Raw genomic sequence first — 24753 nt, forward strand, 5'->3', positions numbered from 1 at the left:
TTTTGCATCGTATATAAATGTATTTCCGTTCTGCTGCCTAAAAGTACAAAATCACATTCCCTTTGATTATTTGAGGTCCGTTTGCGCTTCACTTTTACAATTAAGCAGTCACCAATTTGAGGCGGATTCGCCCACAGGAGTGACTTTACCCGATTCGCTATCATTAATATGCAGAAGTTAAGACTTTAGTTAGTAAATAAAACTTTAGAAACAGCGTCAATAACCGCAATCCCCGGGAACACGCACATGTATGTAAGGTGTACACGGCTGTGATTATAGTCTGTCCCGTGTGTAACAGCTCACGTGTAGCAGTGCCGAGAGCTCCCATCCTGCGGAAATCTGCAATCAAACTGGATTAGAAACTCATTCTGGTTCGATAAGCGGGTGTTTAAGTATTAATGTGATAAAAACAAATATAAAAAACAATTTCCATGTAAAAAGCTGATTTTGCTTTAAGGCGACAAACCATTCCCTTCTACTCTGATAATGTTCATGCTTCGTTGTATAGTGATAATGAGCACGGCCGCCTAAACTTCTGTCCAAAACCGGTTGGATTTCCTTCTGCGCGTTCAGCGCCGTTATGCAGAACGCTGTTTTGTGTCATACTATTAAGAATGAACTGTGCAGGGAAGTTAGACTGCGGTGATGCTCATTACCACTATACACTGCACACACCTTTTGCGTGATATCCCGAATCCCTATAATACAGCGTCCCTGAGAGGGCCTCCACCGGGGACAGCGGTCTTGCCCATTAGTGAACCCCGACACGGGGATTACTGCAGGGTAACCCAACTTCCCGCAGTGCAGAGGCATGTACAGTTTCAGAGGGAGGGGTGATCGTCCTCAGAAGCAGCTGACGCCCGTTTTGCGCGTTGCGGCCGCGCTCAGGCCAGGACGGGATCGCCATACGCACAGTCCTCTTCGATGGCCAGATTGTAATCGGCTCCTTTCCCGCCTTTGTACGCGCTGGTCACGATACGCAGCCAGCCGCGCTCGCCCTGCGGGGAGGAAAACATCACGTGGTGAGACGTTCCCTGGGGTGGCAGGAGACGGGAATGGGCTGAAGCGTGGGTCAGAGGGGCTGAAGCGTGGGCCAGGGGGGCTGAAGCGTGGGGCAGAGGGGCTGAAGCGTGGGGCAGAGGGGCTGAAGCGTGGGGCAGAGGGGCTGAAGCGGGGATCAGAGGGGCTGAAGCGGGGATCAGAGGGGCTGAACTCCAGTCCTACATCCAGCCACCCCCCCCCCCCTCCCAAACCGATCAGGATATCCCTGCTTCAGTACAGGTGGCTCAATCTTTGACAGTCTCTGAGCCACCTGTGCTGAAGCAGGACTATCCTAAAAACCTGACCTGTTTGGGGGGAGTGGGATGGATCAGTGCAGGAGCAGCTGAATAATGATGTCCCTAATGTCAGTGGTTCCCGACTCCAGGCCTCTTAAGTCAACGGGCCAGGTTTTGAGGATATCACTGCTTCAGCACAGGGGGTTCAGTCAAAATGTCAGCCACCTGCGCTGCGGCCGGGATATCCTTAAACCTTGGGTTCTTAAGGACTGGAGTTGGGAGGGGGGGGGGGGGGCGGTGTGAGACATATCCCGAAGGACAGGGGGGGGGAGAGGGGGGGGGGAGAGGGGGGTGGTGAGACGTGTCCCGGAGGAGGGGGGGGGGGGGGGGGAGAGACGTATCCCTAAAGATGGGGGAGGAGGGGGTGAGCCGTGTCCTGGAGGGTGGGAGGGAGGGGTGAGAAAAACACGTGTGACCAGTGGGGGGGGGGGGGGGGGGGGATATGGGGGGAGAGAAGTGTCCCTGAGGGGGGGCGGTGAGACATGTACCGGAGGGAGGGAGGGGGGGGGTGGGGGGGGTGAGAGACGTGTCCCGGAGGGGGTGAGATGTGTCCCTGAGGAGACACGTGTCCAGAGGGGGGGGTGGTGAGAGATGTGTCCCTAGGGGGGGGGGGGGGAGATGTAAGGGCCGTGGTGTCTTTGAGAGAGAGGCAGGAGAATCCCAGGCCTACATTGCAGGCCGGTGCCGAGTATCACACGAGAGATTCTCACCCACGGCTCCCCCCAGGAGTTGCGAACGATCCAGTATTCGTCCCCGCTCTTATCCACGCCCCATCCGGCCACGGAAACAATGTGATTGACAGACGGGTTGGGATTGTACTCCGTGTAAAGCCCCCCTGTGTAAGCGTCCAGCGCCTCCGTGGCCATTATACCGCAGCTGGGAAAAGAAATGATCCGGGTAACACACGAACAGGACGGATCACATGTTAACGGTCATGCGTGATCGTGGTCTCACACGCTAGTGATTCTCCCTCTGAAGTTTGCATGTCCACGTTGCTCATGTGAAGAGCCCGATATCTCCGTACAGGCATACCCCGCTTTAAGGACACTCACTTTTAGTACACTCGCGAGTAAGTACATCTCGCCCAATAGGCAAATGACAGCTCACGCATGCGCCTGTCAGCACGTCCTGAACAGCAATACCGACTCCCTACCTGTACCGAAGGTGTGCACAAGCGGGGAGACTATAGAGCCTGTTACACATGTGTTATTTACATCAGTTATGCACGTATGTGACGATTGCCGTACAGTACATGCATCGATAAGTGGGGAAAAGGTAGTGCTGCACTTTAAGTACATTTTCACTTTACATACATTCTCCGGTCCCATTGCGTACGTTAATGCGGGGTATGTATGTATATATGCGTACGTTAATGCGGGGTATGTATATATGCGTACGTTAATGCGGGGTATGTATATATGCGTACGTTAATGCGGGGTATGTATGTATATATGCGTACGTTAATGCGGGGTATGTATGTATATATGCGTACGTTAATGCGGGGTATGTATGTATATATGCGTACGTTAATGCGGGGTATGTATGTATATATGCGTACGTTAATGCGGGGTATGTATATATGCGTACGTTAATGCGGGGTATGTATGTGTATATATGCGTACGTTAATGCGGGGTATGTATGTGTATATATGCGTACGTTAATGCGGGGTATGTATGTATATATGCGTACGTTAATGCGGGGTATGTATGTGTATATATGCGTACGTTAATGCGGGGTATGTATATATGCGTACGTTAATGCGGGGTATGTATGTATATATGCGTACGTTAATGCGGGGTATGTATATATGCGTACGTTAATGCGGGGTATGTATGTATATATGCGTACGTTAATGCGGGGTGTGTATGTATATATGCGTACGTTAATGCGGGGTATGTATGTATATATGCGTACGTTAATGCGGGGTATGTATGTATATATGCGTACGTTAATGCGGGGTATGTATGTATATATGCGTACGTTAATGCGGGGTATGTATGTATATATGCGTACGTTAATGCGGGGTATGTATGTATATATGCGTACGTTAATGCGGGGTATGTATATATGCGTACGTTAATGCGGGGTATGTATGCGTACGTTAATGCGGGGTATGTATGTATATATGCGTACGTTAATGCGGGGTATGTATGTATATATGCGTACGTTAATGCGGGGTATGTATATATGCGTACGTTAACGCGGGGTATGTATATATGCGTACGTTAATGCGAGGTATGCCTGTATATATGCGTACGTTAATGAAGGGTATGTATGTATATATGCGTACGTTAATGCGGGGTATGTATGTATATATGCGTACGTTAATGCGGGGTATGTATGTATATATGCGTACGTTAATGCGGGGTATGTATGTATATATGCGTACGTTAATGCGGGGTGTGTATGTATATATGCGTACGTTAATGCGGGGTATGTATGTATATATGCGTACGTTAATGCGGGGTATGTATGTATATATGCGTACGTTAATGCGGGGTATGTATATATGCGTACGTTAATGCGGGGTATGTATATATGCGTACGTTAATGCGGGGTGTGTATGTATATATGCTTACGTTAATGCGGGGTATGTATGTATATATGCGTACGTTAATGCGGGGTATGTATGTATATATGCGTACGTTAATGCGGGGTATGTATGTATATATGCGTACGTTAATGCGGGGTATGTATGTATATATGCGTACGTTAATGCGGGGTATGTATGTATATATACGTACGTTAATGCGGGGTGTGTATGTATATATGCGTACGTTAATGCGGGGTATGTATGTATATATACGTACGTTAATGCGGGGTGTGTATGTATATATGCGTACGTTAATGCGGGGTATGTATGTATATATGCGTACGTTAATGCGGGGTATGTATATATGCGTACGTTAATGCGGGGTGTGTATGTATATATGCGTACGTTAATGCGGGGTATGTATGTATATATGCGTACGTTAATGCGGGGTGTGTATGTATATATGCGTACGTTAATGCGGGGTGTGTATGTATATATGCTTACGTTAATGCGGGGTATGTATGTATATATGCGTACGTTAATGCGGGGTATGTATGTATATATGCGTACGTTAACGCGGGGTATGTATATATGCGTACGTTAATGCGGGGTATGTATATATGCGTACGTTAACGCAGGGTATGTATGTATATATGCGTACGTTAATGCGGGGTATGTATATATGCGTACGTTAATGCGGGGTATGTATATATGCGTACGTTAATGCGGGGTATGTATATATGCGTACGTTAATGCAGGGTATGTATATATGCGTACGTTAATGCGGGGTATGTATATGTATATATGCGTACGTTAATGCGGGGTATGTATATATGCGTACGTTAATGCGGGGTATATATGTATATATGCGTACGTTAATGAGGGGTATGTATGTATGCGTACGTTAATGCGGTGTATGTATGTATATATGCGTACGTTAATGCGGGGTATGTATGTATATATGCATACGTTAATGCGGGGTATACCTGTGTACGTTAATGCGGGGTATGTATATATGCGTACGTTAATGCGAGGTATGTATGTATATATGCGTACGTTAATGCGGGGTATGTATATATGCGTACGTTAATGCGGGGTATGTATATATGCGTAGTTAATGCGGGGTATGTATATATGCGTACGTTAATGCGGGGTATACCTGTATACCTGTAATATACATAGAGCCTGCAGCAAAGCTTGTACGTTCCTACAATAATAAAGTATATTTTTAGGCCGTATTGGCTCTATGACAGATTTGGGGGTTTGAGGAGGAAAAGGACAAAAAACATTTGTTTCTTAAACAGTGAAGAGAAAAAAGTGTTTGTAAAAACAGTGTCGGGAATCGCAACAAAAAATGGTAATATAATGGTAATGGTATAATGGTTAATATAAAGTGTAATATAATGGTATAATGGTTAATAAGTGTAATATATTGGTAATAGTTAGTATAATTGTAATATAATGGTAATGGTATAATGGTTAATATAAATGTAATATAATGGTAATATATTGGTAATGGTTAATATAATGGTATATGTATATGGTAATGGTATAATGGTTAATAAGTGTAATATAAGTGTAATATATTGGTAATAGTTAGTATAATTGTAATATAATGGTAATGGTATAATGGTTAATATAAATGTAATATAATGGTAATATATTGGTAATGGTTAATATAATGGTAATGGTATAATGGTTAATATATTGGTAATGGTATAATGGTTAATATATTGGTAATGGTTAATATAATGGTTAATATATTGGTAATGGTTAATATAATGGTAATATATTGGTAATAGTATAATGGTTAATATATTGGTAATGGTTAATATATTTGTAATGGTATAATGGTTAATATAAATGTAAGATAATGGTAATATATTGGTAATTGTAATATATTGGTAATGGTTAATATATTGGTAATGGTATAATGGTTAATATAAGTGTAGTTTATTCTATCACAAAGCTTTAAACCCAGAATCTTGTTCCCTGCCGCGTTTTGCAGCACTTTAGTGTTGCATTATGCATACAAGCGTGTTATTCCATCTAACAAAGGGTTAATAACAGGTGCAAGAGGCCCTTGATATTCGTGCATGTTACACAGGCGCTCCGCGAGTCGGCGTCCCGCGAGTTGGCGCCCCGCGAGTCGGCGGACCGGAGAACTTTGTCCCCTGTAGGTGCAGCGACAGGTTTTGGGTGAGGGGGGCTGTGCAGACAAAGTCACTAACAGAGACATCCCCGGAACGTTACAATGTAATGATGTCTGACTCGCGCTTTGCCGGAGACGGGACGGTTCCACGCCTGGAGGCGCAGCGGCTTGTCTATATACTTACATACTCAGCATGTGACTGGTTAAAATAAAGAATATTCTATTACGTTAGAAATGATATTGGAAAATGATTTTCTGCCCCTGCAAAGTTAAGAAGATAAATCCGCCTGGGGACCGACCGGCGCAGAAATGTTTTATGCGACTGAAGAATTCGTCTTGTTTTATTCGTTTCCATTTGGTATAAAACTCGGTGCGCTTAACGCGCCGCGGGGCTGGATGGGTCAGGCTCACGCGTTTGGAATGTGGGGTCGTTAGAAACAGTAAAACAATATAATAGAGATGGGTTTTAAGGATTAGGAGCACGGCTAATCCTATAGTAACTTAGTGACAGAACAAGGGCGTCCTGTAACACAAAGTCAATATCGCTAAATGCAGAAACATCGCTCTGACGTTGATGAGTAAGGACGTGTGGCTGACGGAGAGGAGAACAGCTCAGGGCTAGGTGAAGAAAAATGTGTAAGGGATTGTACCTGGATGTATGGAAATCAGAATCATTTAACATCAACAATTAGAGTGTAAGCTCTTCGGGGCAGGAACTCCTTTTCCTAGATGTCACTTTTATGTCTGAAAGCGCTTCTTCCCTTTATGTGTTATTAGTATTATTATATAACGTGTATTACTGCTGTGAAGCGCTCTGTACATTAATGGCGCTATATAAATAAAGTCTCTCCTCTCTCTCTCTCTTCTCTCTCTCTTCTCTCTTCTCTCTCTTCTCTCTCTCTCTCTTCTCTCTCTCTTCTCTCTCTCTTCTCTCTCTCTCTCTCTCTTCTCTCTCTTCTCTCCTATAACCGGACTGTGCATTATTTGATATATCTAAGAAGTGAATCTTCACAGTCCAAGGGCCGCCAACAGGTCAGGTTTTCAGGATATCCCTGCTTCAGCACAGGTGGCTCAGTGATTGTGCTGAAGCAGGGATATCCTGAAAACCTGACCTGTTGGCGGCCCTTGAGGACTGGAGTTGGCCAGCCCTGATGTAACCCTGTGTCCGCAGTGCATTGCGAGCAGCGCAGGTACAGAACGCACTAAGTTAATGACCTTTCTGTACCTGATGGGACCGTTCGTATAGATCTCCGCCATCATCTTCTCCCTCCCGCTGACCGGTCCGAAGTCTCCCACCTTCCACAGGGTGTAGTTCGCGAGGAAGGCGCATTTCCCGAAGGTGACGCACGTGCCACACTGGTTAAACTTGTTGCACTCTGCAAAGTTTTGATTAATGAGACGGGTGATGAAACGGGTGGGGAGAGAGAGAGAAGGGAGGTGGGGAGGAGAGAGAGGGCAGAGAGGGAGAGAAGGGAGGTGGGGAGGAGAGAGAGGGCAGAGAGGGAGAGAAGGGAGGTGGGGAGGAGAGAGAGGGCAGAGAGGGAGAGAAGGGAGGTGGGGAGGAGAGAGAGGGCAGAGAGGGAGAGAAGGGAGGTGGGGAGGAGAGAGAGGGCAGAGAGGGAGAGAAGGGAGGTGGGGAGGAGAGAGAGGGCAGAGAGGGAGAGAAGGGAGGTGGGGAGGAGAGAGAGGGCAGAGAGGGAGAGAAGGGAGGTGGGGAGGAGAGAGAGGGAGAGAAGGGAGGTGGGGAGGAGAGAGAGGGCAGAGAGGGAGAGAAGGGAGGTGGGGAGGCGAGAGAGGGAGAGAAGGGAGGTGGGGAGGAGAGAGAGGGAGAGAAGGGAGGCGGAGAGGACTGGCCGCTGAAAGGGGTTCCTAGGTGTAGACCCTACCCCATGGCAAGCTTTTGTGGATCAGCGCCTGTGCAAACACTCATTAAAGACCCAGTGGATCCCCAGCCCTCTTACTCTGATCCTTGGCCTGGTAGTTGTTGCAGGTCTCGTCAGGGATCCCGTGCTCGTGTGCGTACTGCCAGACGCCCCCGTGATCCCCCCCCTCGCAGGATCCCGCGTTCCCGCAGTCAATCACGTTCTGAACAGACAGGTACGCAGAAGGCCACACCCCCTTCCTCTTTATATTAATCCGGTCTGCGGGAGAGACAGAGATGTGACAAAACAATCAATGTGTGTGTGTTTCTGTATGTATGTATTTGTTTGTATGTATGTGTTTGTTTGTATGTATGTGTGTGTGTTTGTTTGTATGTGTGTATGTGTGTGTGTATGTGTGTGTGTATGTGTTTGTTTGTATGTGTGTGTGTATGTGTTTGTGTGTATGTGTGTTTCTGTATGTGTTTGTGTGTGTTTCTGTGTGTGTGTGTGTGTGTGTGTGTGTGTATCTGTGTGTTTCTGTGTGTGTATCTGTGTGTATCTGTGTGTTTCTGTGTGTTTCTGTGTGTATCTGTGTGTATCTGTGTGTATCTGTGTGTTTCTGTGTGTTTCTGTGTGTTTCTGTGTGTTTCTGTGTGTTTCTGTGTGTTTCTGTGTGTTTCTGTGTGTGTGTGTGTGTGTGTGTGTGTGTGTGTGTGTGTGTGTGTATCACACACTACATCGTGTAAATCACATGCTCCCCCCACAAGAAGCTGCCCATGTCTGGCTTTAAAGAGATAATCCAAGCAGGTTTTTTTAACCCAGGTTTGAAGCCGGGGGTCTCCAGAGCTGAACCCCGTTCATTTCAGCTCCGGGGACCCCTGCTTCCGGAGATACAGACCTCCGTAGGGGGCGCCGGTACCTGCTCAGCTAGCCGGGTCACGTAATGAAGTTTCAAAGTGAACCCGGATCTGTGCTGACCGATCACGGGAGAGCTAACTGACCGGCAGCTTCGGGAATTCGTTTTCACTAAAGGTCATTAAAGGTCATTAAAGGCGGCGTATATTAAATCAACAAAAGTGTCCACGGTTTCCCGTCTGTGTGGCTGCGTGGCCAGCCCAGGGGTGAGGTGTCTCCGGGGGAACACGCCGCTTCCTTACGTCAGTGAAGAGGCTCACTTGACCTGCAGCTAGTGACCCACCTGCCATGGCGCTGGTGGTGCCGTGAGCCCAGCATGAGCCGCAGTACTGGGGGATGTGCTGGTTCCGTGTGGTGCTGACATAGTTGGTACCGTTTATATTGCGCCAGTCCCAGGTTTTGGGCAGGCTGGAGATGGGGACGTACTCATGAGGCCGCAGGTAAGTCCTGGGGAGAAGCGGGAACATCAGAGGTGAGTGAAACCTTCCAATGGGGGAGGCGCGGTGCGTACTGTGTATTACACGGAATCCGGGACACGCGCGCGGTGCGTACTGTGTATTACACGGAATCCGGGACACGCGCGCGGTGCGTACTGTGTATTACACGGAATCCGGGACACGCGCGCGGTGCGTACTGTGTATTACAGGGAATCCGGAACGCACGCACGCGCACACGCACAATGCGTACTGTGTATTACAGGGAATCCGGAACGCACACGCACACACGCACAATGCACACTGTGTATTACAGGGAATCCGGAACACACGTACGTACACACGCGCATGCACACGCACAATGCATACTGTGTATTACAGGGAATCCGGAACACACACACACACACACACACACACACACGCACAATGCATACTGTGTATTACAGGGAATCCGGAACACACACACACGCACAATGCATACTGTGTATTACAGGGAATCCGGAACACACGTACGTACACACGCGCATGCACACACGCACACGCACAATGCATACTGTGTATTACAGGGAATCCTGAACACACACGCACAGTGCGTACTGTGTATTACAGGGAATCCGGAACACACACACACGCGCATGCGCACACGCACACGCACAATGCATACTGTGTATTACAGGGAATCCGGAACACACACACACGCACAATGCATACTGTGTATTACAGGGAATCCGGAACACACGTACGTACACACGCGCATGCACACACGCACACGCACAATGCATACTGTGTATTACAGGGAATCCTGAACACACACGCACAGTGCGTACTGTGTATTACAGGGAATCCGGAACACACACACACGCGCATGCACACACGCACACGCACAATGCATACTGTGTATTACAGGGAATCCGGAACACACGTACGTACACAAGTGCACACTCTTCCCCCGCTCCCCCCCCCCCCGGTCTTGTGCTGAAGCTGGGATATCCTGAAACCTGACCTGTTGGGGGGTTGGTGGCTGTGTTACTCGCTGGCTGTGTTACTCGCTGGCTGTGTTACTCGCTGGCTGTGTTACTCGCTGGCTGTGTTACTCGCTGGCTTTGTTACTCGTATTTATGCTGCGCTCATAATAAACCATTTCTACTCTTTCATCACCTCCGTGTCAGCCTCACCAAACGTGCGCGGAGCAGTATAACAACGCAGGCGGAGCGGTATAACAACGCAGGCGGAGCGGTATCACAACGCAGGCGGAGCGGTATAACAACGCAGGCGGAGCGGTATAACAACGCAGGCGGAGCGGTGTAACAACGCGGGCGGAGCATTCTAATAACGTGCGCGGAATGGTATAACAACATGCAGAGAAATATAATAACACGCAGAGCGGTATAATAACACACAGAATTATATAACATGCAGAGCGATATAATAACACGCAGAGTGATATAACAACGTGTGCAGAGCGATATAATAACAGTCAAAGCGAGATAATAACACAGAGCGATACAATAACACGCAGAGCGATACAATAACACGCAGAGCGATACAATAACACGCAGAGAGATACAATAACACGCAGAGCGATACAGTAACACGCAGCGCGATACAATAACACGCAGAGCAATACAATAACACGCAGAGCGATACAATAACACGCAGAGCGATACAATAACACGCAGAGCGATACAATAACACGCAGAGCTATACAATAACACGCAGAGCGATACAATAAAACGCAGAGCGATACAATAACACGCAGAGAGATACAATAACACGCAGAGCGATACAGTAACACGCAGCGCGATACAATAACACGCAGAGCAATATAATAACACGCAGAGCGATATAATAACACGCAGAGCGATACAATAACATGCAGAGCGATACAATAACACGCAGAGCGATACAACATGCAGAGCGATACAATAGCACGCAGAGCGATACAATAACACGCAGAGCGATACAATAACACGCAGCGCGATACAATAACACGCAGAGCGATACAATAACACGCAGAGCTATATAATAACACGCAGAGCGATACAATAACACGCAGAGCGATACAATAACACGCAGCGCGATACAATAACACGCAGAGCGATACAATAACACGCAGAGCTATATAATAACACGCAGAGCGATACAATAACACGCAGAGCGATACAATAACACGCGGAGCGATACAATAACACGCAGGGCGTTGTGGTTCTGTCCCATCAGGAAGTAAAGGGTTTAAGTGGCAGCTTATTCCCAGAACTGGGTCACTGCAAACTCTCACTTCCCTGTGTGTTCCAAGCCCGTGAACTCACAGGAAACCAGCTGGTCACGTGACAAGCCGTGTTCTGAATCATATGACAGTCACAAGGGACTCGCAGATCAGACTGCGCCCGCTGCACATTCCCACTCTCTCATGTGACCTACATACAAAATAATCACACCGTGAAAGAGACGGAAAAGCAAAATAAAGACCGTGAGATGCGCGCACGCCGGGGCGCGATTCCTCGAACGCAGCCACGCGGGATTTGCAAAGAAATCCAGTTTTTAGGCATAACTGTGTTTTTGGGGAGAATGGGTAGATTTGGAGACTCTGCCAAACAAAAGCCATCAAGTCGCAGCTCTAACCCGACGAGAAACGCGCGGGGTAACTGACCCGTCGGGGGGTAACTGACCCGTCTGGGGGTAACTGACCCGTCCGGGGGATAACTGACCCGTCCGGGGGTAACTGACCCGTCCGGGGGTAACTGACCCGTCCGGGGGCAACTGACCCGTCCGGGGGCAACTGACCCGTCCGAGCTCGAGCACAAACTGGAGGTTTATTCCCGATCCTGTAAAATCCGCTGCCGGGAAATCTGACCCGATTCACTAAAACACCCCCCAGCTGCAAAAACAGCACCAGATTAATCTGTAGCAGGGGGGGGGGGGTAACTCCAGTTCTCAAGGGCTACCAACAGGTCTGGTTTTCAGGATATCCCTGCTTCAGTGAGTCTTCGACTGAGCCACCTTTGCTGAAGCAGGGATATCCTGAAAACCTGATCTGTTAGTAGCTCGAGGACAGGAGTTGGCCAGTCCTGATCTGAAGTCTGATTGCTGCCAACGGGATTAATCTGGTGCGGTTTTCTTGCCCTAGTTTCTCTGCTGGGAGACTTATTAGTAAATAACAGGGACATGGCACAGAGATGGGCACAGAGAGAGAGACATGGCACAGCCTGTCACAGAGAGAGAGACATGGCACAGAGACGGGCAGGGACTTGGCACAGAGACATGGCACAGAGAAAGGGCACAGAGACTGGCAGGGACATGGCTCAGAGACTGGCACAGAGACATGGCACAGCCTGGCACAGAGAGAGAGACATGGCACAGAGACAGGCAGGGACATGGCACAGAGACATGGCTCAGCCTGGCACAGAGAGAGAGACATGGCACAGAGACAGGCAGGGACATGGCACAGAGACTGGCACAGAGACATGGCACAGCCTGGCACAGAGAGAGAGACATGGCGCAGAGACAGGCAGGGACATGGCACAGAGACTGGCACAGAGACATGGCACAGCCTGGCACAGAGAGAGAGACATGGCACAGAGACAGGCAGGGACATGGCACAGAGACATGGCACAGCCTGGCACAGAGAGAGAGACATGGCACAGAGACCTGGCAGAGACAGGGCACAGAGACAGGGCACAGCCTGGCACAGAGAGAGAGACAGGGCACAGAGACAGGGCACAGCCTGGCACAGAGAGAGAGACAGGGCACAGAGACAGGGCACAGCCTGGCACAGAGACAGGGCACAGAGACATGGCACAGAGACATGGCCCAGCCTGGCACAGAGAGAGAGACAGGGCACAGGGAGAAAACAAAGCATTTGTTAGCTCTGTAGGTACCCACCTGATCCCGGGGTGCCTCCTGGCGGCGGGTTTGTAGCAGTACTGCCCCTCTTGGAAGTAAAGCCCCCCAGATACCCAGGAGATGAAGGAGAGGAGGATGAGGAGGAGTACTCTGGTCATGGTGAGAGAGAGAGACACAGAGAGAGAGAGACAGAGACACACAGAGAGAGAGAGAGACAGAGACACAGTCACAGACAGAGAGAGAGAGAGACAAAAACAGTCACACAGACAGACAGAGAGACCTCACGTGAGGAGCAGGAAGGAATGAGAAAACACCGGCCTGCAGAGCCCCGCCCCCCGGCCTGCACAGCCCCGCCCCCCGGCCTGCAGAGCCCCGCCCCCCGGCCTGCACAGCCCCGCCCCCGGCCTGCACAGCCCCGCCCCCCGGCCTGCACAGCCCCGCCCCTCCGGCTGTGACACCTCCCCCAGCACTGGGGAGCTACAGAGAGAGCAGCAAGGGGGGGAGGGGAGAGTGCGGGGATGGGACGTGGGGGTGGGGACTGTGGGGGGAGGGGACTGTGGGGTGATGGGGGGGAGAGGATAGTGGGGGGAGGGGAGAGTGCGGGGATGGGGGGAGGGGAGAGTGCGGGGATGGGGGGGAGGGGAGAGTGCGGGGATGGGGGGGGAGGGGAGAGTGCGGGGATGGGGGGGAGGGGAGAGTGCGGGGATGGGGGGGAGGGGAGAGTGCGGGGATGGGGGGGAGGGGAGAGTGCGGGGATGGGGGGGAGGGGAGAGTGCGGGGATGGGGGGGAGGGGAGAGTGCGGGGATGGGGGGGAGGGGAGAGTGCGGGGATGGGGGGGAGGGGAGAGTGCGGGGATGGGGGGGAGGGGAGAGTGCGGGGATGGGGGGGAGGGGAGAGTGCGGGGATGGGACGTGGGGGTGGGGACTGTGTGGGGTGGGGACTGTGGGGGGAGGGGACTGTGGGTTGATGGGGGCGGGGGGAGGGGGGAGGGGAGAGTGCGGGGGCGGGGAGAGTGCGGGGGAGGGGGGGGAGTGCGGGGGAGGGGGGGGGAGGGCGGGGGAGGGGGGGGTGCGGGGGAGGGGGGGGGAGTGCGGGGGAGGGGGGGGGGAGTGCGGGGGAGGGGGGGGGAGTGCGGGGGAGGGGGGGGGGAGTGCGGGGGAGGGGGGGGCGGGGAGAGTGCGGGGATGGGGGGGAGGGGAGAGTGCGGGGATGGGGGGAGGGGAGAGTGCGGGGGGGGGAGGGGAGAGTGCGGGGGGGGGAGGGGAGAGTGCGGGGGGGGGGAGAGTGCGGGGATGGGGGGGGGGGGAGAGAGCGGGGGGGAGGGGAGAGTGCGGGGGGGGGAGGGGAGAGTGCGGGGGGGGAGGGGAGAGTGCGGGGGGGGAGGGGAGAGTGCGGGGGGGGGAGGGGAGAGTGCGGGGGGGGGGAGGGGAGAGTGCGGGGATGGGACGTGGGGGTGGGGAGTGTGGGGTGATGGGGGGAGGGGAGTGTGGGGTGATGGGGGGGAGGGGAGAGTGCGGGGATGGGACGTGGGGGAGGGGAGTGTGGGGTGATGGGGGGAGGGGAGTGTGGGGTGATGGGGGGAGGGGAGTGTGGGGTGATGGGGGGAGGGGAGTGTGGGGTGATGGGGGGGAGGGGAGTGTGGGGTGATGGGGGGGAGGGGAGTGTAGGGTGATGGGGGGAGGGGAGTGTGGGGTGATGGAGGGGAGGGGAGTGTGGGGTGATGGGGGGGAGGGGAGAGTGCGGGGAGGGGAGTGTGGGGTGATGGGGGGGAGGGGAGTGTGGGGTGATGGGGGGGAGGGGAGTGTGGGGTGATGGGGGGAGGGGAGTGTGGGGTGATGGGGGGAGGGGAGTGTGGGTGGTGGGGTGATGGGGGGAGTGTGGGGTGATGGGGGGAGGGGAGTGTGGGGTGATGGGGGGGAGGGGAGTGTGGGGTGATGGGGGGAGGGGAGTGTGGGGTGATGGGGGGGAGGGGAGTGTGGGGTGATGGGGGGGAGGGGAGAGTGCGGGGATGGGATGTGGGGGAGGGGAGTGTGGGGTGATGGGGGGGAGGGGAGTGTGGGGTGATGGGGGGGAGGGGAGTGTGGGGTGATGGGGGGAGGGGAGTGTGGGGTGATGGGGGGAGGGGAGTGTGGGGTGATGGGGGGGAGGGGAGTGTGGGGTGATGGGGGGGAGGGGAGTGTGGGGTGATGGGGGGGAGGGGAGTGTGGGGTGATGGGGGGGAGGGGAGTGTGGGGTGATGGGGGGGAGGGGAGTGTGGGGTGATGGGGGGGAGGGGAGTGTGGGGTGATGGAGGGGAGAGTGCGGGGATGGGGGGGGATGAGGGGAGGGGATATAATAACACGCAGAGATAAATAATAACACGCAGAGAGATATAATAACACGCAGAGCGATCTGAGAACACGCAGAGATAAATAATAACACGCAGAGATAAATAATAACACGCAGAGAGATATAACACGCAGAGCAATATAATAACACACAGAGAGATATAATAACACAAAGAGATAAATAATAACACGCAGAGAGATATAATAACACGCAGAGATATATAATAACACGCAGAGCGATATAATAACACACAGAGAGATATAATAACACGCAAAGCGATATAATAACACAAAGAGATAAATAATAACACGCAGAGAGATATAATAACACGCAGAGATATATAATAACACGCAGAGCGATATAATAACACGCAGAGAGATATAATAACACGCAGAGAGATATAATGGAGCGGGAGGGAGTGTAGCGGGAGGGAGTGGAGCGGGAGGGAGGTGAGTGGAGCGGGAGGGAGGTGAGCGGAGGTGTGTGTGTGTGTGTGTTTTTTTTTGGACCTTTGGCCCGTCACTCCGCCTCAGGCCAATGAGAGGTGTGGGGGCGGGCCAAGGGGGTGGTGTGAGTGTGTGAGGCCAATGAGAGGTGTGCGGGGGCGGGCGGCCCAAGGGACCAATGAGATTGGCCCTAGGGACACAGGGCATGCAGACAAACATACAGTCCTTTCAGAAATATATAGTAGATACCCTGCTCATTATGCAACTGTATTTGTAACCATGTATTATTTGTCTTAACTCTATGCCCAGGACATCCGTGAAAACGAGAGGTAACTCTCACTGTATTACTGCCTGGTAACACATTTTATAAATAAAAAAAGATACAACAACACGCAGAGCGTTCCAACAACACGCAGAGCGTTCTAACAACACGCAGGGCGTTCTAATAACAACACGCAGAGTGTTCCAACAACACGCAGAGCGTTCTAATAACAACACGCAGAGCGTTCTAATAACAACACGCAGAGCGTTCTAATAACAACACGCAGAGTGTTCCAACAACACGCAGAGTGTTCCAACAACACGCAGAGCGTTCTAATAACAACACGCAGAGCGTTCTAATAACAACACGCAGAGTGTTCCAACAACACGCAGAGCGTTCTAATAACAACACGCAGAGCGTATTAATAATAACACGCAGAGCGTTCTAACAACAAGCAGGGCGTTCTAATAACAACACGCAGAGCGTTCTAATAACAACACGCAGAGCGTTCCAACAACACGCAGAGCGTTCTAATAACAACACGCAGAGCGTTCTAATAACAACACGCAGAGCGTTCCAACAACACGCAGAGCGTTCTAATAACAACACGCAGAGCGTTCTAATAACAACACGCAGAGCGTTCTAATAACAACACGCAGAGCGTTCTAATAACAACACGCAGAGCGTTCTAATAACAACACGCAGAGCGTTCTAATAACAACACGCAGAGCGTTCCAACAACACGCAGAGCGTTCTAATAACAACACGCAGAGCGTTCTAACAACACGCAGAGCGTTCTAATAACAACACGCAGAGCGTTCTAATAACAACACGCAGAGCGTTCTAATAACAACACGCAGAGCGTTCTAATAACAACACGCAGAGCGTTATAATAACACGCAGAGCGTTCTAACAACACGCAGGGCGTTCTAATAACAACACGCAGAGCGTTCTAATAACAACACGCAGAGCGTTCTAATAACAACACGCAGAGCGTTCTAATAACAACACGCAGAGCGTTCTAATAACAACACGCAGAGCGTTCTAATAACAACACTCAGAGCGTTCTAATAACAACACGCAGAGCGTTCTAACAACACGCAGAGCGTTCTAATAACAACACGCAGAGCGTTCTAATAACAACACGCAGAGCGTTCTAATAACAACACGCAGAGCGTTCTAATAACAACACGCAGAGCGTTCTAATAACAACACGCAGAGCGTTCTAATAACAACACGCAGAGCGTTCTAATAACAACACGCAGAGCGTTCTAATAACAACACGCAGAGCGTTCTAATAACAACACGCAGAGCGTTCTAACAACACGCAGAGCGTTCTAATAACAACACGCAGAGCGTTCTAATAACAACACGCAGAGCGTTCCAACAACACGCAGAGCGTTCCAACAACACGCAGAGCGTTCTAATAACAACACGCAGAGCGTTCTAATAACAACACGCAGAGCGTTCTAATAACAACACGCAGAGCGTTCCAACAACACGCAGAGCGTTCTAATAACAACACGCAGAGCGTTCTAATAACAACACGCAGAGCGTTCTAATAACAACACGCAGAGCGTTCTAATAACAACACGCAGAGCGTTCTAATAACAACACGCAGAGCGTTCTAACAACACGCAGAGCGTTCTAATAACAACACGCAGAGCGTTCTAATAACAAGACGCAGAGCGTTCTAACAACACGCAGAGCGTTCTAATAACAACACGCAGAGCGTTCTAATAACAACACGCAGAGCGTTCTAATAACAACACGCAGAGCGTTCTAATAACAACACGCAGAGCGTTCTAATAACAACACGCAGAGCGTTCCAACAACACGCAGAGCGTTCTAATAACAACACGCAGAGCGTTCTAATAACAACACGCAGAGCGTTCTAATAACAACACGCAGAGCGTTCTAATAACAACACGCAGAGCGTTCTAATAACAACACGCAGAGCGTTCTAACAACACGCAGAGCGTTCTAATAACAACACGCAGAGCGTTCTAATAACAACACGCAGAGCGTTCTAACAACACGCAGAGCGTTCTAATAACAACACGCAGAGCGTTCTAATAACAACACGCAGAGCGTTCTAATAACAACACGCAGAGCGTTCTAATAACAACACGCAGAGCGTTCTAATAACAACACGCAGAACTTTACAGGAACAACACCTTACACCAATGTCCTGTAAGTGCGCCGCTGCAGGGAAGAGCTATAACAACACGCAGAGCGATATAATTACACGCAGAGCGATATAATTACACGCAGAGCGATATAATTACACGCAGAGCGATATAATTACACGCAAAGCGATATAATAACCCGCAGAGAGATATAATAACACGCAGAGCGATATAATTACACGCAGAGAGATATAATAACACGCAGAGCGATATAATTACACGCAGAGCGATATAATTACACGCAAAGCGATATAATAACACGCAGAGAGATATAATAACACGCAGAGAGATATAATAACACGCAGAGAGATATAATAACACGCAGAGAGATATAATTACACGCAAAGCGATATAATAACACGCAGAGAGATATAATAACACGCAGAGAGATATAATAACACGCAGAGAGATATAATAACACGCAGAGAGATATAATAACACGCAGAGCTGTAATTACACGCAGAGAGATATAATAACCCGCAGAGATATATTAGAACACGCAGAGCGATATAATTACACGCAAAGCGATATAATAACCCGCAGAGAGATATAATAACACGCAGAGAGATATTATAACACGCAGAGAGATATAACAACACGCAGAGCGATATAATTACACGCAAAGCGATATAATAACCCGCAGAGAGATATGAGAACACGCAAAGCGATATAATAACCCGCAGAGAGATATAATAACACGCAGAGCGATACAATAACACGCAGAGAGATATGAGAACACGCAGAGTGATACAATAACACGCAGAGCGATACAATAACACGCAGAGAGATATGAGAACACGCATGGAGATATAATAACACGCAGAGCGATACAATAACACGCAGAGATGTAATAACACGCAGAGCGATCTGAGAACACGCAGAGCGATATAATAAAACGCAGGGAGATACAATAACACGCACAGCGAAACAATGACATGCAGAGAGATACAAGAACACGCAGAGAGATACGAGAACACGCAGAGAGATATGAGAACACGCAGAGAGATATAATAACACGCAGAGAGATATAATAACACGCAGAGCCATACAATAACACGCAGAGCCATACAATAACACGCAGAGATGTAATAACACGCAGAGAGATATAATAACACGCAGAGCGATATAATAACACGCAGAGCAATATGAGAACATGCAGAGCGATATAAGAACATGCAGAGCGATATAATAACACGCAGAGCGATATAATAACACGCAGAGCGATACAATAACATGCAGAGAGATGTAATAACACGCAGAGAGATGTAATAACACGCAGAGATATATAATAACACGCAGAGCGATATAATAACACGCAGAGCTGTAATAACACGCAGAGATATATAATAACACGCAGAGATATACAATAACACGCAGAGCGATACAATAACACGCAGAGCGATACAATAACACGCAGAGCGATACAATAACACGCAGAGCGATACAATAACACGCAGAGCGATACAATAACACGCAGAGCGATACAATAACACGCAGAGCGATACAATAACACGCAGAGCGATACAATAACACGCAGAGCGATACAATAACACGCAGAGCGATACAATAACACGCAGAGCGATACAATAACACGCAGAGCGATACAATAACACGCAGAGCGATACAATAACACGCAGAGCGATGCGTTGCTGGCTCCTCTGGCAGAGATGGGGTTAGAAGTTTTTGGAATGACATAAGGTCCCACTGTCTGACCCATTGAAGTCAGGTCCCGGGGTTAATATCCGCTCAGTTTGACTTCTAGAAGCTCAGAAACTTCTGATCTCTTTTTCTTTCACGTGAAAAAGACGCCGCTGCTACCGTAACTTTCAAACACGTTCGGCGTGGGTCAGAAATCAAAACCCCTTACACCCCTGTCCCGCACGTGCGGCGCTGCAGGGAGGTCTGAGCAATCGCTGCTACAAATGACCGATAATATAATAATGTTTTTCTAAGATGGCACTGTGAGTGTACACGGCGCTGTACATAGAATCTGCGCCGGCTCAATGAGTGCCTGCCCCGTACCGCTTACAGTCTAATTTCCGCGCCTAGGGACGTCCCCAACATCCCCTGCAAAGGCAGTGACATCACCATTAATGACACTGATGTCATTTTGTCAGGTGTAAGGCAGCCTCACCACCTCGGTCCCGGAAATGCTCTGTTAATACCACTTGCCTCCATCTTCCCTCTCTACCCCAAACCTACACGCATTACCGCATGTATCCGCACCTCCTTTGCTGCCGACGATTTCATCCCAGACACTTGGAACCTTCACAGCACCAAAGATTTCTTCATTTTCACCTCTTTTTTTTTACACGACCGCGGGGTGTCAGAGGGCGGATCCGAACTCACAATCTCTGGCGTCCCAGAGACGCGGCCTCCTCCTTGCCACAGGCCGGCAGCCCTGTCCATCCTGAGATAATACATCGATGACGTCAGCTCCAGTATAAAAAAAGTGCCTGCGGGACACAGACGCGCTTGTCAGAGTTTGAGTCGCTTAATCTTCAGAGTTCCCCGAGCTCAGGACGCCAGCGACCCGCGACATGCGTGAGATTGTCCACCTGCAGATAGGCCAGTGCGGCAACCAGATCGGAGCAAAGGTATGACATCATTCCACACGCACCTGCGCCATCCTAAATACCTGCCTGGCCATAGATTCTCATCACACCCTTAATACACAAACCAACAGGTGTACTACCCTCCCTATAACACATGATCTATTCATTAGTGAACTCTCTAAGACGTCTTAAAGTGCAAGCTCTTGGGGACAGCGACTCTGTTTGGTGCCCTTTTCCCCATCCCGTGCCAGGTTTCCCTGTATACTGTTTTTGCATGGTCGGTCCTCAAAAAGGATGACCAGATCCAGAAGAAAAAACATACGATTAATCAATACTCCTCTGACACACGAACATTAATCCCAGAAACCGTGTGTTTCCGCCTATTCTTGCTTAATTCTGACACTTTCTCTCTGAACTCCTGCACCCGACACGCACTCTCACCAAATAGTCTCTGAATATTTCTCCGCCCCACTCTGCGACGAAGAATAACCGTCTCTCTCTCTCTCTCTGTCTCTGCTCCTCTTCCCCCTCACCTCCATCATCGTTCTCTCTTCTTTCTAACTCAATAAACAAAAATGAGGGACCACGTGAATGAACCCGCTGGCTGGTTCTGCTAAAGAACAGCGTCCCGAACACTTAGGAATAAATTATTTTACATCAAGTAGGAATAGTGCTATGGTACGGGTGGCTCCCCAGTATTTGGAACCTTCTCTACTCGCGGGAAGACCCAGTACCTGCGGGTCACTACAGGACATAGCTGCCCGCTTGCCCTACAACCCCTAAAAATCCAGGCAACCACCTGTGACCACTGACCTGTAGCAAACGGGAACAGAGTGGCCCTGATAAGTGACCGGTCACTGAGAAGGCAGAACGGAGACCCGCTGCCCGGGGAGAGAGAGGATGTACAATGGGGGGGTTGGTTAAGCCCTTTGTTGCTGAAGCGTTAGATATGAATAACATGACTCCTCAATGTCCCATTACCAGGGCTATTTACACTTCTCAGGGGCTGCTTCCCGGCAGGCGAGGGTGTGTGCGGCGTCCCTGCTGTGAAGGGCTGATAAGAAAGCTATGGGCTGGACGCGCAGATACGGTTCTCACAGTACTGCTTGTTTTGACATTCGTGGCGCTGTTGGGCCCTGTCAGAAAGCGGCGCATTTTTCCTGTGTGCGCTGCAGGGAGAGGAGCAGAACTGGGCCAGATATAGCAGTATGGCGGCCGGGCTGCGTGGCGCCAGCACCGACTTGCATGTAGATACTGTGCTGTTACATGTCAGAATCCCCGCCCTCTGCGTCCCCAGTTTACGTGGAATAGGACGTTAGGCCGCGGTCAAAATAGCCACCGGCGCTTCGCCACCAAGATGACTCACCAACCAGATTTTGGTTTGCATAAATATACATTTATATAATTAATGGCGCAGTGTAGACAGAAGCGAAGTTATGACGCACGTCTGAGCTGGGTTTGCCTGCATATAAAGCAGCACTTCCGAGCAGGGGGGGTCACTGGAGCTGAACCCCATTAATTTCAGCTCCAGCGACCCTCTACTTAAAGATACAGACCTCTGTAGGGCGCCAGTAACTCTGCAGCTTGTGTGCCTAACAAAATGGCGGCGTTTAAATGCCCCGTGTCACACGCACCAATAGGAAGCTGTGACATCATCCCTTGCAGCTTCCTATTGGCCAGCGTGAGCGGGAATTTAAACCTGCGCAGCGGCTACCGGCGCCCCCTACAGGAGGTAAGTATCTCGGGAAGCAGGGGGCGGAAATTAACGGGGTTCAGCTCTGGGGACCCCCCCGTGCTTCAATCCAATAACGTAACCCAAATAAAAGCAAAGCAGCCGGCAGCGTTCCTTTAATGCAGGACCCTTCCCCTCTGCACGGGGGGGATTACAATGCATTGAAAACACCCCCCGCCCGCTCTGTTCTGCGGCACGGAGCGCGAGCAGTGCGTCCGGCTGGGGCCGCCAGTCCATATCGGCTTAGGGCTCCCTCGGAGAAAGGGGTGCCTGCCCATGAACACTGCTCTCTGTGCACCAAATCTGGGGGGTGAAACACATGGGGGAGGGGGGGGGAGAGAGAAAGTCCATCTCTACTAAAGAGGTGGTGGATCCATGGATCAGCCGCCCAGCATAAAAACCGTAACACTGCTTGGGATAAATAGAAGAGGACTGTGCGCGCGGGAAGAAGCCGGGGATCCGCCGGGTCGTGCAGCGCGCAATGTTCTCCGTGTTTGCGTTCCCTTGCAGTTCTGGGAGGTGATCACCGATGAACATGGGATTGATAACAGCGGCAGTTACCGAGGCGACTCCGACCTACAGCTGGAGAGGATCAGCGTGTACTTCAACGAGGCTCACTGTACGTAATGTGCCGTCCCCACGGCGTCCATGCACAGCGCCGCGCACACTGTGTGTATACACGGCCTGCTGGCAATGCCACGGCCTTGGAAGTGACCCCAGTGTGACCGCCTCATGACCTTGAGTGGGTCACTTCCCACTCACTTTAAGTCCAAGTGGGTAACTTCCCACTCACTGTAATTCCGAGTGGGTCACTTCCCACTCACTGTATGTAAGCCCGAGTGGGTCACTTCCCACTCACTGTATGTAAGCCTGAGTGGGTCACTTCCCACTCACTGTATGTAAGCCCGAGTGAGTCACTTCCCACTTCCCACTCAATGTATGTAAGCCCGAGTGGGTCACTTCCCACTCACTGTATGTAAGCCCGAGTGGCTCACTTCCCACTCACTGTATGTAAGCCCAAGTGGCTCACTTCCCACTTCCCACTCACTGTATGTAAGCCCGAGTGGCTCACCTCCCACTCACTGTATGTAAGCCCGAGTGGGTCACTTCCCACTCACCATGTGTAAGCCTGAGTGGCTCACTTCCCACTTCCCACTGACTGTATGTAAGCCCGAGTGGCTCACTTCCCACTCACTGTATGTAAGCCTGAGTGGCTCACTTCCCACTCACTGTATGTAAGTCTGAGTGGGCCACTTCCCACTCACTGTATGTAAGCCCGAGTGGGTCACTTCCCACTCACTGTATGTAAGCCCGAGTGGGTCACTTCCCACTCACTGTATGTAAGCCTGAGTGGGTCACTTCCCACTCACTGTATATAAGCCCGAGTGGCTCACTTCCCACTCACTGTATGTAAGTCTGAGTGGGTCACTTCCCACTCACTGTATGTAACCCTGAGTGTGTAACTTCCCACTCGCTGTATGTAACCCCGAGTGACTCACTTCCCACTTCCCACTCACTGTATGTAAGCCCGAGTGGGTCACTTCCCACTCACTGTATGTAACCCCGAGTGACTCACTTCCCACTTCCCACTCACTGTATGTAAGCCCGAGTGGGTCACTTCCCACTCGCTGTATGTTAGCTCTTCAGGGCAAAGACCCATTTTGTAAAATGTGCAATGAATCGATGATCAGTAAAAAAAATAACATGAAGTCAATATTCAAATGTACTATACAACGAAGTATTAATACTCACTGAGGCCTGCTCCATTATACCCAATATACAAATGTACTATACAACGAAGTATTAATACTCACTGAGGCCTGCTCCATTATACCCAATATACAAATGTACTATACAACGAGGTATTAATACTCACTGAGGCCTGCTCCATTATACCCAATATACAAATGTACTATACAACGAGGTATTAATACTCACTGAGGCCTGCTCCATTATACCCAATATACAAATGTACTATACAACGAGGTATTAATACTCACCGAGGCCTGCTCCATTATACCCAATATACAAATGTACTATACAACGAGGTATTAATACTCACCGAGGCCTGCTCCATTATACCCAATATACAAATGTACTATACAACGAGGTATTAATACTCACCGAGGCCTGCTCCATTATACCCAATATACAAATGTACTA

The 24753-nt window shown here is 50.3% G+C and overlaps 2 protein-coding genes across 4 annotated transcripts in view; one reads left to right on the forward strand and one right to left on the reverse strand.

The window, feature by feature from the left end:
* On the reverse strand, positions 1–21412 carry CTSZ (cathepsin Z). Of its 3 annotated transcripts, none has more exons than XM_075571353.1 (6): positions 21300–21412; positions 9084–9247; positions 7985–8164; positions 7249–7399; positions 2048–2213; positions 1–998 (listed from the first exon to the last, which is right to left on the reverse strand). In XM_075571353.1, exons 1-6 carry the CDS (start codon positions 21398–21400, stop codon positions 885–887), a joined length of 876 nt encoding a protein of 291 aa, XP_075427468.1. In that variant the 5' UTR covers positions 21401–21412; the 3' UTR covers positions 1–884. The 3 variants fall into 3 exon arrangements, with proteins under 3 accessions (XP_075427468.1, XP_075427470.1, XP_075427469.1); XM_075571355.1 differs by lacking the exon at positions 21300–21412 and adding an exon at positions 20515–20536; XM_075571354.1 differs by lacking the exon at positions 21300–21412 and adding an exon at positions 13117–13384.
* Positions 20742–24753, forward strand: part of TUBB1 (tubulin beta 1 class VI) — an 8843-nt gene continuing 4831 nt past the window's right edge. Inside the window, exons 1-2 of the mRNA XM_075571351.1 lie at positions 20742–20900; positions 23101–23209. Coding sequence (XP_075427466.1) covers positions 20844–20900; positions 23101–23209 — 166 coding nt within the window. The 5' untranslated portion in view covers positions 20742–20843. The remainder of the gene's footprint in view (positions 20901–23100; positions 23210–24753) is intronic.

The sequence above is a fragment of the Ascaphus truei genome, chromosome 15 (genome assembly GCF_040206685.1).
Source record: "Ascaphus truei isolate aAscTru1 chromosome 15, aAscTru1.hap1, whole genome shotgun sequence".
In the NCBI taxonomy this organism is placed as follows: Eukaryota; Metazoa; Chordata; class Amphibia; order Anura; family Ascaphidae; genus Ascaphus; species Ascaphus truei.